The sequence below is a fragment of the Mytilus californianus genome, unplaced genomic scaffold, assembly GCF_021869535.1.
Source record: "Mytilus californianus isolate M0D057914Y unplaced genomic scaffold, xbMytCali1.0.p SCAF_8, whole genome shotgun sequence".
NCBI classification, from domain to species: domain Eukaryota; kingdom Metazoa; phylum Mollusca; class Bivalvia; order Mytilida; family Mytilidae; genus Mytilus; species Mytilus californianus.
The window spans coordinates 27,506,533-27,523,688 of NW_026262734.1; the positions used below are offsets into that span (position 1 = coordinate 27,506,533).

At 31.7% G+C, this 17,156-nt stretch overlaps 1 protein-coding gene across 2 annotated transcripts in view; it reads right to left on the reverse strand.

Moving 5' to 3' along the window:
* Nucleotides 1-4,333: 4,333 nt before the first annotated feature.
* Nucleotides 4,334-17,156, reverse strand: part of LOC127712044 (T-box transcription factor TBX2b-like) — a 49,634-nt gene continuing 36,811 nt past the window's right edge. The window contains exons 3-7 of one of the 2 annotated variants that reach the window (XM_052218233.1): nucleotides 15,139-15,415; nucleotides 10,537-10,683; nucleotides 10,243-10,319; nucleotides 8,067-8,233; nucleotides 4,334-6,106 (exon numbers count right to left, since the gene is read on the reverse strand). In XM_052218233.1, coding sequence (XP_052074193.1) covers nucleotides 5,046-6,106; nucleotides 8,067-8,233; nucleotides 10,243-10,319; nucleotides 10,537-10,683; nucleotides 15,139-15,415 — 1,729 coding nt within the window. In that variant the 3' untranslated portion in view covers nucleotides 4,334-5,045. The remainder of the gene's footprint in view (nucleotides 6,107-8,066; nucleotides 8,234-10,242; nucleotides 10,320-10,536; nucleotides 10,684-15,138; nucleotides 15,416-17,156) is intronic. The other variant, XM_052218234.1, reaches the window with a different exon arrangement.

Sequence of the window (17,156 nt, forward strand, 5' to 3'; positions counted from 1 at the left end):
CCGAGTATTTCTCTTTTCTTTGTCCTTTATAGGAAATATTGTTTATTTTAGTTTTCTTTTTTGCCCAATCAAAATATTCAATAATAAAATAATAATCATGATGGCCACCTTAAAACGTTTGAAAAGTTGAATTCATATACTTAATATAAGGAACCATTGGTTCAATATAGCTTCCTCGTATAAGCTGCAACTTATTTTTAAGAAACTTCTTAAATGAAACGCAAGCCCTGAATAACCGTATCCAGTCGTAAATATATATATATACACATGCAGTACGCAGGCAGGTACTGCTGGAAAGATTGCAGTGAAAAACTTTAAAGGTGATCTCTTTTGTCAAAAAGTTATATACTCATCGTCTTCTAGGTTAAATAGACTAAACTGGTTCTGCGGTATCCTTAATTTCAAGTTTAAAGTGGTAGATGCTATGTACATAGTGCGGTTTCCTTAATTTCAAGTTCAATGTGATAGATGCTATGTACATAGTGCACCAAACTTTGAACTATTCATTAAGAGGACATTATCGATATAACGGAATTTGAAGTAAACGGACAATGCTACCTCCTTTTAATTCTTGATAAAACTGTATGTATAGTCTGTCTCATACGTATAATGGAAGGCGTCCCCGAGATGAGGAGCACAATTAGTTCACATAGGCATGCCAATCGTTTGTTGCAAAGCCCGTCCTTCAAACGTGTCAAATATATATTACGAAATTTCGAAAAGGCATATATTACGTACATCTTAATAGAATCATTACATTATTGAGTTCGAAACATAATGCTAAAGCTTAAAGTTCAATACATTTGTTTTAACCTCAGTCTAGATACAGGCGTAAAAGAAAAGTGTCTTTGAAAGCTGTCAGATAAGAAAGCAATCGCGAATTATGAAAATTAAATTGGTATGTCACGAATAGCTATTTCCAACATTCAACAGGCAGCAGATATACTGCTGGATCGTGGATGTATTATATAATATCTACTGATAACAGCATTCATTAGCACCTCTACAGGTTTTTTTTAAATCAAATGCGTGCTTGATATATTCATGTTTTGCCATGACTTCTATACTTTGAATGACCGATCTAATAACGTGCAGATCTTAATAAAATCATTAGATATGAAGAACAAAATATTTTAAAGACAGATTGTGTAGGTAGATTCAATCAGACTTTATAATTAGTGTAGTTATAATCCAGATTTGACTCTATCTTACAAGTCCAATATAATTTCTGATGAATGTTGAACACAGTCATGTCCTTTATAACCGATTGAAATGAGTTTTACACTCAGTGGCGGATCCGGAAAGGGGGGGTGTTCCGGGGGTTGGAACCCCCCTTTTTTTGAGGATCAACGCATTTGAATGGGGACATTTAGTTGGAACCCCCCCCCCCCCTTTTCTCCTAGGTTAGGAACCCCCTTTTATAAATGGCTGGATCCGCCCCCTGTGTAACACTTATATGCATTTCGCATCTCTTGTCTGAGCTGGTTTCTCATGGCTGCTTTTGGCTTTTAATTGCACAAGTTGCTTTAACATTTTGAATTTCTTATTTTTGATAACATAATGATATAAGGTTTTTTTTGGAGCGTATTTACCATACAATATCATGCAAAGGTAGGAAACTAAATCACGTGATATTTAATACAAATTAACATGAGCTTCCTTCATGAAATAAAAACAAAAACAAAAACCCACACCTTTTGTATTTGCGTTGTTGGGTTTCTGCCTCATTGATGAATAACCAGTATACCTCCTTTTATTCATATCAAATACGAGAAAAACTGTACCTGAAAATTAAAAAAAGGAACGTGCTTCTTCGTTAATAACATTTCAACGTTTCAACTTATTGTTTAAAGGAAATAGACATTTCACTGGACTTATACGTTAGATAAATGTTGGTTGTTACGTTTTAAGAGAATAACACAGTTAGTTCTGATGATGTATATATGCTATATGACTATAAACATATTTACCTAGAAGTGTTATCATTTATCAGCAAAGATTGTAGTTTTTTTTATGGTTTTACTTACGTAAAATATTATTTAATTAGCAGATATGTTCAATATATATAAAAATAAGGAGATGTGGTATGATTGCCAATGAGACAACTATCCACCAAAGCTCCAAAGAAGTGGAAGTAAGCAATTATAGACAACCGTACGGCCTTCAACAATGAAAAAAACCCATACCATATATATATAGTCGGCTATAAAAGGCACCGACATGAAAAAAAGAAACAATTCAAACAAGAAACCTAACGGCCTAATTTGTAACAAAATCAATTTACGAAAAACAAATATGATAGAAATGAACCAACGACAACCACTGAACTACAGGATCCTGACTTGGGACAAGCACATACAGAATGTAGCTTAGTTAATCATGTTTCCACATTAATATTATTATAGTATCGGTTGTGATGACATTAAGGTTAAAACTGAAAATATCTGGTCAAACCAGTCGTTCAAACCACACTGTGAAAAGTAGATCGGTGTGATCATGTCTTTAATATTGTATGACTGGAGACGACAATAAAACGATAATTTGCTACATCTATACAATTGTATAAAATGATTATCACAATATTTTCCGGGCGCTGATGCAATCTCGGATTCATAAGGCAACCTATGTTTTAATGAATTATGCTGTGTATAAACCTATACATTTAACACTTACAAAATGGGTATAAATAGGAGTATTTATTGTTTTGTTGTTTTGTATTATTTGCTTTTTGTGCTCTGTTTTCATTTTTTATCATGGCGACGTCCATATCTATCCAAAATGGTTGTATTTATAAATACAACATTTGCACTTGCGCATCACTCTGTTTACGGAGGTTGTTGTAATTCAAACTCCTTCCGGCAAATTTATAATATCCGATTCCCAAAATGTATCATGAAAATACTTCGTCCTCATTTCAACCTGACTCATATTATATTTATGTTATTTTGAGTTTTATCTATGCTCTGCTTTATATTGTTAGTCACTAGACAATGCATAGTCGTAATAGAGCTCGATAACCGATCAACTCATTGGTGGACCCCCCTGTTCAAAATGGCTGGAACCGCGCCTGTCAGTCTGGCAAAAACAAGGAATTTTACACGTTTGTCTTTCTTTAATAGACAATTAAGATATACCATTGAAAGTTGATAACCCTATTACACGACTATATATTCAATGTAATTTTAGTAATGAGTTTCTTTTGTCTGTAATTTTGTAATGTTTGTTGGATTTTTTTAGTCAGTGGTGTTGTATATCTGTGATGTATTTTTACATAATTTTTGCTGCTGGATCCCAATTATTGTTACATTAACCTATTATGTCTGTTTGGGTTGCTCACCCAACATTTGTCTTTAGAGACCACAAGATCATCTTTTAAATATTTAGGAATTTATCTCTTGCAACAAAATGGATGTCATGATATAGCCAAAAGTGCCGAAAGATGCGTTAAACACCAACAATCAATTAATCGTTCAATTATTTAGAATTAATTCATGGGGATTTGAATTTATACTGATTTTACCACGGGTTGGCCCTTTATGCTAAATATTTTACCACGAGCGATAGCGAGGGCTAAAATATCGGCATTAAGGGCAAACCCGTGGTAAAAGCAGTATAAATTAAAGCCCGCATGAATTATTTCTATTCTAATAGGACAGCAATTCTTTTGGAACGAAGCGCTCTAGGTGAAGGCAGAGTTTTGAAACATTTGCCGTTCCCGTAATTAAACATACTATTAATATTGACGTAAATGAACTGAGAAAACTGAACTAGTGACATGCTTAAACTATTTGTAGATTTGGATGAATTTAAATGATAATCATACTTATATATAAAAAAATTGGCTTTTAAAAAACTTATCATCGTTTGTCTATGTTTCCTTGTTTTGATGACTTTCAGTTTCACAACCGTGCATTTTCCCGTAAAATGCTTATACTCTTACGTCATCGTTCAATGACGTCATTTACACCGATTGACGTCGGGTAGCTCATTCATAAAAAAGGTTATGACGTGGGAGTATGATCGAAACAGCCCAAACAAATAATGACTTTGGCGATCAGCTGGCATACAATATATTCATATTTTACCACGGGTGTGTACTCAAAGCGTTTGAAGAACTCATATTAGAATCATGTATAAAGTTTCAAAAACGAACAAAAGTTCTCATATGGTGAACATAGCACTATATACTAAAAATCTCCGATCTCAAGTGAAAGGTATAAAATATGGAAGTAAATATGGATTGCCCGGATTTCAGCATCAAATCATCAATCCTCGTCAAGAAAGACAAATGTTTGCACGCACTATTTTTCAAAAGACTAAAGAAACTATAATCTATAATTTTAATGTTTTATTTGTTTCTCTGTTTTGATTATCATAATGCAGAAATACAAACATAATAACAAATATCACAACATCATAATAAATAATTTTACACATATACATTTGTTTTTTTCCTATTTCTTTTATTTTTTCCACATTGAGATATTCTGGATTAAACATTAATATTTTGCACAACATTTAATTCTCATTTTTATGTTGTTTGAAAGGAAATATTTTCCAAGAATACGATTAAAACTTGCAGAAAAATGTATTGCAGACTGAATGAAAAAAGAAAAAAAGTTTGTGTTGTACATAACTAATGACCAGATATTGCAACAGAAACATTTAATAATTTGCGTAAAATGACTAGAGAAAAAAGGTTTTCACCTTAGTAACATAGCACAATCCTGATTGTTATTTTCAATTTTCTTTTCAAACTTGAAAATCTAAAATGAAAGGCAAAAAAGGAACCTGAATAATAAATTATACACGTATGTAATTGCGAAAGATGATTACCTATATCATAAAATTGGATTTTCAATCATACTAGCACTAAATTCTGTCAGGTATGTAACAGAAGCTGTACATATAGCACTGTTTATTTTCATGTTTGATTAAGTTTCTGAATTGTTTTTAAAGTAGTAAAATTATTTTGATTTTTCCAGAAAACGATATAAAACAAACGAAAATGTTTGATAACAATACTGTAAATTAATAGACAATGATTAATGAACATCGGCCATTGATCTTTCGTGTGATTCCATTCTTTTTCTGTCCAGTACATTAAGCATTCTTTCCATGTGCCTCAGTTCATTATTAGGATTTGAAGAACTTGACATTCCTTGATATGGCAAACGATGGCCTAGCGGACTGCGTGGTCGAATGGGCGATGGTCGACTAATGCCATTACCTTCTGCCTCATTTCTCAATTGACTACCGGAACCGGAAATCGGTGATGTACTAGGCACAAATGTTTTTGATGACTGTAATGAATACGGTGAGTATCTTGGACTAGTGCGTGAAGGAAAGATAGGTCCCACTGTTGTATTAGATACTTGATTTGGAGATAAAGCACCTCCTCCGCTTAGTTCAGAATTAAGACTAGAATAACTTTGTGATAACATGTGATTTTGTAATGTCAGCTGATTTAGTGTAGACAGAGCATGCGCGTGCGAATGACTTGGTGACAAATGACCCATTTCTGAATGTCTAGAGGTAGGAATAAACGGCAGCTGTAAACCTGGTGGTAAAGAAGGGTTTCCTGGTAACAACATCGGACTAAGGGAATACGGCATTCCGGATGATGTAGACGAATATGGATAAAAGAACGGAAACATTGAATGAGAAGCTGATGGTTGCACTATTGTCACATTTGGGGGACTAGAAAAATCTTTAGACAAAAAATTATGACTTGATCCATGATGTCGTGATACAACGGGACTGTCTGGCGATCTACTCTTGGTCGGAGAATCTAATTTTGAGTCTGTTTCTGAATTGTCACTTTGTATGGATTTACTTGTTCTGTCCACATTCATTGGTGGTGATACTGTTCTTAAAACCGTTGGATTTTCTCGTCCATGATCAACTAATTCGTGTGGTCTATACAGAGCTTTTGTAACGGGTGTCCCGCTTTTACATATTTCTCCTTGACAAGCATCAGATTCCTCTTCACTTTCTGAAGTTCTCAATTCAATGTGTTCAGTTTGTACTTGTGCTTTGTCTTTAAGTTCCAATTCCTGGTGAGTTTCAGTTTCAGAGGTTTTTGACTTTTCCTTTACCATTGTATCTATATAAAAGAAAAGCATGTGTCAAAAGTTTTTGCAAGGTCATGTTTTTTTCTGTATGCACAAATAAATGTATATTATGGTATGTACTGGAATCTGACGTTAGTTAGTCCATACATAAACATTTTTTCGTCAAAAACTTGATTAATCTCTAAATTTGTTGGCTGTTTGGATTCTTTTTAATGTATAAACATCAAATTAAAGCATTTAATCATTCTAGTCGCCTCTAATCACATATGTTAAGATATTCTCAAAGACACTTCATTACAAATGTAAACTTCTCTGATACTCGAATGCCTTTATCTACAGTATCTATATACATTAAACTTTTAAATGCCTATTTCGAAGCCGGGTGTTAACTAATGTCAAAAGCTTGCAAGTGATATGATAGAGAAAGTCAATTTATAAATTAGATTACATAAGCTTCGATCGTTCATCGTTAAAACTAGCACCTACGTTGTTAGTAGGTTCCGGAAAAACAGGGTTTTACCGTGTTTGGTTTATGATAAAGGAACACGACTGTAAGATTTACAAAATGAACAGCAAAGTTTGTATAGAACTTGTATACATTGAATCCTAATTATCACCGATTAAAGGATTGTCAGAGTTATGATTCGAACCACTTTACTCAATACCACAGTGTGCTAAAGTTAAGCCTTTTATCAGGGATAATACGTTAACGTTAAATCAATGTTCGATAACTTTGTATAGAAAAACTCTGACCACTATGCCTGTTTGTTGTAAGTCGTCTTCAAAAAGTCAAACAAAGATAAGAAACTGAACTGTATCTTTTAAATATTGGGTTAAATGATACCAATTTTGTTAGGTGAAAAGCGCCATAAAGTTAAAGAGAGACAAAAAAATCATGTTATAAATGTTGATAAGTGCAACAAACGATATTTCCATCTTTTTTCAAACATGTAAATGCCTAATCTTCATATCAATCAAATAAACAAAATGAAAGATACAGCATCTTTGGCGAGTCAGCCTGGCATCAGTTGAGCGTTTTTAAGTATTATGTATTAGGAGGCTTGTAAGAGCTCACGTCAGACGCTGAAGACCAGACAAGAACGTACAAGATATTTGTAGACATCTTGGTACTATGTAAATCCAAAGTGTGTGTAACCATGTTGAGGAAAACGATAAGAATCGGACGATAGTATCGTCTTGTCAGTAAGTGTGGAGACTATGACAGTCATAACTAGATATTGTCAAAAAATGTATTCATCTAGTATAATTATATCGCCACACAAGTCGTAGGATTGATAATATATTATAAAGATACCAACTTGACGAGGCAATTTTCACGGCAAATTAATGATAAAACGGTAAAATGTTGATAGGAATGCGACAATGAAAGGGGGTGGATATGTTATAAAGATGGGTGTTAAACTAGCATGATTTACTATTGTGTGAAGTGTTGAATCATTTAATAGGCTTTTAAAAGGTTGACATTTATCAATTTAATGCTTTCATCTACCACCTTCTGTGGCATACAAATCAAAATTAAAATTAATTTCTTTTATAAATAAATAATCTAAAGCAAAACACCTTATAGTTTAATTGAAATGAAGTTTTAAATGGGTGCTTGGTTACAAATAAATTATTCCCTTTTAATTTAAAAGTTATTCTTCATCAATTTAATATTTAATAGAAAACGAATGCTTAATTGGTCTAGTACTTCGTATTTGTTTGAGTTAAATGTAGAAAATCAGAACTAATTCAACGTTTCTTGGGGTTTCTGCTGTCAAAATGACAAGCCTAGTTGAAAAAAATGTTGTTCACTTCATCTTTTAGATAGTGTCAACATTTTCACTCAAGTACTTTCGTCTACGGTTCAAGTGTTTATTTAAAGAATATTACTAGCTTGTTTTATATAAGAAGGCGCCGAACGATAATTTATATCCCCGCCTTATTGTTTACACAATTAAAAGAGAGAGTAAATCCAGTGTAAACGCATACCTTGTGAAGTTGGCAAACAAGTCAATGTCTCTTTCTTCTCCATTTTGTCATCGACGTCGTCATCGACGCAGATGTCAGCATCTTCGTTGTCATCTTCTTCACTATGGGTGTCGTCTGTGTGGGAAGTATCCACGTGATGTTGGTTTGTAGAGTGAAGAAGCATTCGCCTGAAAAGTAATTAAACTCGTTATAGGTTTTGAATAATTAAAAACGTTTAAAGAATTTATAAACAACTTTAATATGATAAACGAATCTATACTTAAAATAACACAAGTTACATCTTTATGGTACAGACTCGTGGCGCGACTACAAAATTGAAAGTCTTAGCAACGTCGGAATGCCTCAAGAGCCTACAATAAACACATATAGAGTCTGTCACCCCGAATGGCGCTACATACATATAAATATAGACACATCCTTCCACAATAAAGAGATAGACTTTTGTTAATCCTTTATCAAACAAACACAAAGTTTTCACTTTATTTTAGATGAATATCTAATGGTAGGTGACGGTACTATGTGCTAAGTATGTTAGAGGTATTTGTTTGGACCATATTAATGATCCTACAGAAGAGTTTACTTTCATTCATGAAATACTTAAGCAAAGTGTTATCTTCAATCCATATACATTAACGCCAGCTTTAATCTAACTTCTACTACGACCATTACTCAAAATGTCTAATACACAACACGATTTATGATATTTTATCCTAACATTTTTTACGCGAGTAATAGAGTGCACACTCTTATAGCACGTCATTGGATATTTCAAAAATACCAATCTGTTTCTGTTAAAATGGTGATATTACGTTTAATAAGAGAAACAATCTTTCTATATAGGAACTATCAAATTTAAAAAGCTAATTTTGTCCGCTGTTAAATGATTATTTTTCATATGTCCAAAGGGCCGGGTGCTGATATATGTAATTAAAATCGCTTATTGCCAGATATTGTTTAATATTATAAAACACATGTCACAAAAATAAACAATTTGGCGTATATTACTTTCATATATATATATATATTGTCTATCTGACTATACATAAAATTTGGCTTCAAATGAGAAATGGGGCCGAACGATAATTAAGTCTGGTTAGAAATGATTATAAAGAACCCAAAATATTCTATGATCCAATAAATCTACAAAGGACGGAGTTCAGTACGTCTGATTTTGACAAACCTACAACAGGGTGGAAAAAAAATATTACCAAATGATCGACAGAAGCTTTAATATTGAAAATGTGAATATGAACAACTCGTAAACTTAATCCCTATATGATTTACAATTTCATTCATTTGGAGTTTCACACATTAAATCTAAATAGATATTATTAGTCATAGACATCTCCAATTATCGAAAAATATCACCAAACACAAAATACAGTTTTGTTTTCATGTGATGTATTTGACAAGTAAATTAAATAATTTGAGAGGATATTAATTAGTTACATTAACTTATCAAGAAATTTGAGTGCCCATTTCTCTTCATAAAAAATCCATTTTTGCAAACAAATAAAGAGGATTTTATGGCATAGTGTTGCTTCACTGGTGTAAACTGGTTTCAATGTCACAACTATCAAATTTTTATGGAATAAAAGTGAAAATACAATTCATTATTAATAATAGATCATAATTACACGAAGCTGTATCATTCTATGATAAAGGAAAGAACAGATACATTTTTTAACCAAAAAAATTAATTATAGTTTTAACAGGTATCGATATAACAAACCGATTCATTACAGAGTGTTTCATATATATACTTTTTTTAGAAAAGAGAGCTTAATGAGGATTTTGGGGGGGGGGGGGGGGAGGACGTTAAATTTAAGCAATTAATTTAAAGAAAGAAAGAACCTTGCATCTAGCCTATAGAAAAACAAATACTATCATTAAAGTACATGGAATAAAGACTGGAAGAAAGAAAAGTATAGCATTAAAGCTTAATTTTAAAAGAGAGAAAAGACAAAAGAAAACAACTTGAAACAGTCCAGTAGAAATAAAAAATAAAAAACTTGTGATTGTACGAATTACAAGTAATTCTGAAATTATACCAACGAGAGCAGCTTAACATCCAAACAAACTCTCTCTTTCTCTCTCTCTGCAGACTTCCTCTTGACCCTTTCATGTATGACTATTGCTCTCTTTCACAAACATATATACAAAGAGTAATACTTACTTTTTTTCCCTTTTTCCACCACCAGTATCTCTGAATCCTTTGGCAAATGGGTTATGGTTTATCTTCAGTTGTGTGATCTAAAAAAAAATCATTACAGGACTGATGACCATTCAAATGAAATTTGATAAATGATAATATTTTATATAAAAGTTAACAAATCAAAGAAGCAGAAAAAGCAGCTTTATAAAGTCTAATTGTTGTCCCTGTTACACAGTTATACAGACAATTGGAACAAATATGAAAACATATTAAAAGATTTTTTTCTTAGAAAAGACACACATAAGTATACAATACCTTTTCATTTTGGTAGGCTGTAACAGCAATGAATTCCGTTTCTTTGAAGACATACGTTCGGAAAGCTGAATATGGTAGCTTCAGAATATCGTTTGCTCTCACCAAGTGAAATCGAGGCTGGTACTTATGCATGGAGTTCAAGATTGTCTGTATAATAAAATAATTAAAAATTAAAATTGTTGAAAGGAAAATGTGTGATTTAAAAAAAAAGAATAGATGTAAACAGGTGCTGCTTTTATATAAACGTGCTATAGCAATCCAACCATATGGAGTTTCTTAAAAATATATATTTTTAACACTGACATATTGATAACTGAAAGACAAACACAGTCAAAAACAAAGTAACAAGACCATGAACAATTTCAAGTGCATGAAAGGTAAAAATGTTATTTTCGACATGCTTTAATTGCAGTGTTTGGGGAGGGTGCTCAGATACGTAAGAGCTTAATTTAAGGTGCAAGTATGCCATCTATGAAATTTATTACAAAATCTATGGAGAGAAAAAAACATAACCCTTGACTTCAAATGTATGCTTGTATACAATTAATTTAAGTACTGTCTATCAAGTATATTACATTATTATAAATCATACATTAAGTAATTACAAATACAATTGTGTTACTTTTATAATAATGACTTCCCCTAACAAGTTTGGGTGTCAATTTTCTGTGTTACTGACACACTATAACATTTTACTGGATCTTTTTAACACATGTATCTCGTATGCTATTTAAAATGGCAAATATTTTCATATTTTGTTTTAAACCTTGCCATTGTTGGTTAAGGTAATAAAGAAAGTTTTATTTTAATATTCTTAAACCAAAAGTACCTATATAGTTATCAAAATTCAGAATATTATTTTAAATAACAGTCCTAAAATCTCATTTATTGATTATTTATGATTATTCTGATTCTTAATCATGTTTTCGTTTAATAATTCATTAACTTTATTATTGTGTCATGTTGAAAATTTAAAAATCATTTGCATGACTTGCTAAATATCAATGAGAACGTTAAATAATCTGAATTGACAGTACCCTCAGAGAAAAAAAAGTTTGTTCATCTAAACAATAGCTAGAAAATCCATGACAAAATTTGCAGCTAAAGATTGGATCAAGATAGAGAAAATTAGCGACAATTTCTATTAAAGCTGGCGCCATATTTGTGACGCAACACCATATTCATCCTTTCGGGTGCTAGCTTTCTATTTCTCTTGCTACACTGTGTGAAAAAGGTTTTGTTCTACAATTGCATAACAAAATATTTACAATATAATGTTTAATTTATCGGCTTAAAATCGCGTGAATTTCGTCTTTCATTGTGAATTTTGATTGGAGATTATTAAAAACATTTTAACTTAATTATTCATAGAGAAAATGTCAAATTTCTTTGAATGATTGCTAATTCTGAAATTTAATTCTATAATTCTGATATATAAAGCGATGAAAATTGCAACTATAAATGTTTTAATGATCAGATATGAATAAAGGGAGCTGTGCGGTATAAGTTAAAGAGATAGCAACTTCGCCACTTATAGTCAATAAAATCAGGGTGTGAGGTATGTCTGACATCTCGTTTCTTATTATTTAACAAAATCGTAAGTAAAAGGCAAATTGTACATCAATAAACTTGCTTTCCGATCATTTAAGCTGCAATATTTAGCTGATAAATTTTGAACTTTTATCTGAAGGATCTTTTGGTTTACTCTTTGATGTTACAAAACTCAGTTCAAACCCTTTCTGAATTTTCGTTACAACTGCAATGGATATAAAAATGGACTATTTTTTCCCTATTCTAAAATTTCCCTTTATAATTCCAAGAACGCGTTTTAACTATATATAGATAAGTACAACTATAGACTTGATAAGTTTCTTCGTCAAAAGTTATTAGACAACCACAGTGTTGGTCATCCGACAAATCGGCGACAAATTTGGACATGTACTATATTATTACGCTTGTAAAAACAAGTGTATATAATTTATTAGCCTCTATATCATTTACAACATTAAATATAATGGCTTAGTAATAACTTGTATTTGATTATGCAATGTAAATAAAGGGAGAAGTGTGTTCCTTGTCAGATTTTGACCAAATTTCAGATGAATGACTGTTACTAATTCATGGCTAGATTACATTATTTCATTTGTTAGTGTCCAATATTGATAATAAAATTCAATTCTTGTCTATCAATTGCTCACAATATTAAATTGTAACATGTAACATTGGTAATTCATTACTGATAATTATTGCTAATGAGAACATAAAACATGATCAGTCTTATTTCAAAGAGAGGTTGGAAGAACTTCTTCTGTTTCAAAAACCTCAAAGTCAGACAAGTAAGTTGTGTTTTAGTCTTTTCATTTTTAATGCGTTCTCTTGTGTTTTCCGACATGGTCCATACGGATTTGATGAAACTCGTCATAATTTCACTTAGCATTTAATAGGGACAACTTAAAGAGTTGGGGATTAATTTGTTACTTCTAAATAATTTATCATTCCGCTTCAAGTGTTTATTTTGACATATTTAAGACCATTTTAAAGTTTCCTCAATAAAAATAATCCACAAGAATTCAAACAAAATAATGTCAAATCATCAAATGTCTACAAGAATGAGATATGGATTATTATAATATCTATTATCCTTTAAAAAGGTGAGTTAGTGTAGTGACCAATGAACGCAAAAGACAAGTCAAATGTTTAAACAGAAATCTGATCCTGTTTGAACTGAGGGTTAATAGAGATATTTGGACGTTTTTCGAACGCAACCTACAATTAGGTATCGTATTAAGGTGTATAATTTCAGTACTTCTTTATTTCACACCATGTTTCTTCACTGTTTAATTATAAAAAGGCCTGTAATTTTCTATTCAGAATTTTTGATGACCGTATCAATAGTCATAACTTTATCAAGAGATTTTCTGACAATTATCAACACTAAAATATGTACTCATATGACCAGAAATTAAAATTTTCGATTTCCTATTCATAGGATATGAAAAATATTGTATGAGCCTGCAGGTCAATAGCTTTAAACATGTTATCGGCTTTAACACGTGAGTTGCTGTTGTTGATACCGGAGGGTTCGATATCAATATTGTCGACTTCTGATATTATGGAAAATACATACAAAAAGTTTCCAGTAGATAACAGATTCAAGAATAAAATAATTCAGAAGTGAGAGTTATTAGCTATATCTGCAATATTATCCCCTTAGTGAACCTCACAGATTTTTTTTTAGCAAACAACGACAGACTAATCATTGAGACTACTGAAAAAGCGATGGCTTGCAATATAAATCATAAAGTTACTATTGATTAGTGGTGGTTTTGTCTTTATCGTGAAACAACCTATGAAATACATTACGAGGCTATATACTGAGGTCCAACTGCATCATCCGGCTTTCGAATGAGATTTTACTTTAATAATTAGTGTGGTATGATCATAAATCTCACCAGTACAGATTTTATTTCATTTGAAATAGTTTTATTTTTTGGTCGATCTTGCGAACAATAACACCAGTGCTATAGATATCTTTCTTGTAATTTGGTGCTAATGTTTAAACCTATTCGGTGTTTTAAAATCAAAGCATTCTAACGTAAACATAGCTGTAAAATGTATTTGTACAAATTAGGTTACGCGTAAAGAGAATAGATTGTGCCGTGATAGCGCTATACAAGTTTTTACAATAATATTCAATCGATCTATTATTATTAGGTGTTATGAATAATTTTTGTTCAAAGAAATGTTCAGAAAATGTATGATTTTATCATTTTAGGTCCAAATGTTGTAAAGCGGGGTGTAAAATTGTTAAAACAGAAGTGTAAAAGTTCTTTATTTTCAATTTGATCGGAATCGAGATAGAAACGAAAATTGAAATAAAACAAAGAGGAACATGTGTGTTTATCATGAAGATCTTATGTTTTTACACCAATTTTTCCGGGGGATGTATCATCCGTAACATTTTTATTACATAAAAATCAAGAGTACTTGTTCGTAATTAAAAAGATAAAATGAGCCGCCAAATCAAATTTGACACATTTATCTGGAGGTGAAAATGATCACAGGTAGAGTACCAACGAGGATGAGAAAACTGTTAAATTGATGACCATATGCTCTTTTCACACAAAAATTCGATAAATTAGGTTACGGTTACTAATGAACAAGTCTGATGTCACAGCAGGAAAAGTGTGAATAGAATTGCTGCATCAGTTGGAATTCTTCCTTGTTGTTTTATATAGAATTGTTTCTTATAACAAATAGAGTAAAATCGTATTTGATGAAATGAAAACAGTCTCATTAACACCCAATTTTGATCTCAGTTGAAATGACAAGTAATGTTTTCACCTTTTCGCACCTAATTTCGTTAAAAACCATCTGTCCATTTGATTGATAAATATACATAAATACAAGTTTTCCATAGAACATCCATTAACTACATCACATGACAAAAATGTTCGTTCAAAAATATTTTGATATACAGATACTCTGTATAATCACACATAGTATAACCGCCTTTCATAAAGGCTTTTCCTCTGTCTTGTGATGTTTTACGTTAATGACGTCATCAAGAGCACCTGATTTTGAATTGGTGATAATACTTGCCGTACTTACAAAACCACTTTTGTCGGAAATGTTGTTTGACAGCTTTAGTTTGTGAAAGTTAACGACTTTCTGCATCCATTGTTCTCCAGTGGCAGGAGAATCCGGGTGGATATACATCCGCTTTGGCATTTCTGGATCTGCTTTTCCTGCTACCATCCACCGACTATTGTGGAATTTATATCGACAATCATCAACAGCAACCAAGTCCATCAACAATATATATTTCGCTCGTTTGTCTAAGCCAGAAACTCTAACTTTGCAAGGAGGAAACATTCTCCTAAAATGAAATATTTCAAATGATTTTTTAATCTTTATATAACTTTTTTTGAAAATAACGTGTTTTTTCTGACTTACTTTAGCTTGAAAATGGTAGAAATTTAAACTATAACTAATGTTGGATCTAATATTCCTTCTATCTAAATAGCAATGAAACCTAGGTTAGAAAAACTTTTTTTCTCTCTTTACAATCGACGTTATGTGTGTAAAAAGAGCATGGTCAATTTTTTTAACACAAAATATGCAAGTAATTTTTAAAACAGACTGCGTTAGGAAACATATCTTTCATTCTAAACAAAATATTCCGTAAGATAAATATCTGTTTACAAATAAATGTAAATGCACGCATAAGAAAATATCTAAAGGTTTAAACCGAACTTATGGACCTTTCAAACTTTTTCTTCCAGTAGCAAAAACCTCGGTGTCGGGTAAGATGTATTTTGTCAACGATATCTTTGAACATGTCAACCTTTGAACCCAACACAAGATACAATATGCATGAATTTTATTGAGGCGATAAACATTTGTAAACAGTTGACTTGTAGGGTGTTTGTTTTTGGTAAAGTTATTGTTTGTGTTGATGAAATACATTCGACGACCATCTTTTTGCTATAGGATGTCATCTTTAACGAGCGGAAGTACCGGTGCATTACTATGCTTTTATCTAGATTAATGTGTTTCTCTTTAAATTAATTAAAACACACAATTTTTGTACTTTTTGCTGTGTGTTTGTAAAAATGAAGAAATGGAATTAGTTTATATGGATTTTTTTTTCAAGTAAAACAGATTAAGGATACAATTATTTGGCAAAATTCTTTTATCAAAGTTTCAGTGAAAAAATACACGTTTTGCCTTTCACCTTAATGCTTTTAATTCGACTTGTAGCTTTTCAACCTGGGTATATTTTTCGTTTCATTTTGTATGCAATGTGAATGATATTGTAGTAAAAACTGAAACTAAAGGGTAATTTTCTCTTGTTTACATTGAAATGTTTAACGAATAAATTGTTGCAACAATGCATGTTTTCATGCACATAACATAACATATGTACAGATAATAAATATTTGTACCGGTGTCATAAATTGTAGAGGGATACTCAAGTATCAACAGAGACACGATTACTGTTATAATCAGTCAATAACACTACACTATTTATTTTTCCCATTGCCAGGTTCATTACGTGTTTACATATATATCTACATAACATGCATTTCCAATCAGAATTAATTTATTTAATGCACCTTTTCCGGAGTTATCAGATTAAGAAATTATCACTCGTATTAAATTCATTAGCGTCAACTAGAAAACTTATCTAAATAAATTTTGTCTATTTGCGCTTGTACTTAAAATATTAATATCATATCATACTACGCGGGATAATTTACTCGAGGGCTGTAACTAAGATTTGTTTGCTGTCGAATGGATTTAATTTAATTCTAATAAACCTAATAGACCCCCTTAATATGTGATGTAAGTTTCACATATGATGCTGTGAAATGCTGATTACAGGGACACAAAATGTAGATATCCCCAGTATGACACTAAGCCTATATGGACTCAGGTACTGATAGTGGATATAGTTTCAAGTTAATTGAATTAAAATTTACTAGAACTAGGGATTTTTTGTTATATCATCTGATTCAAATACGGCTAATATTGAATGACTAGGGTAATTAGCAAAGGCTGGGGAAATCTGATGGACAACGAACAATTCTGGAGGCAACGTTAATTTTTACATGTGG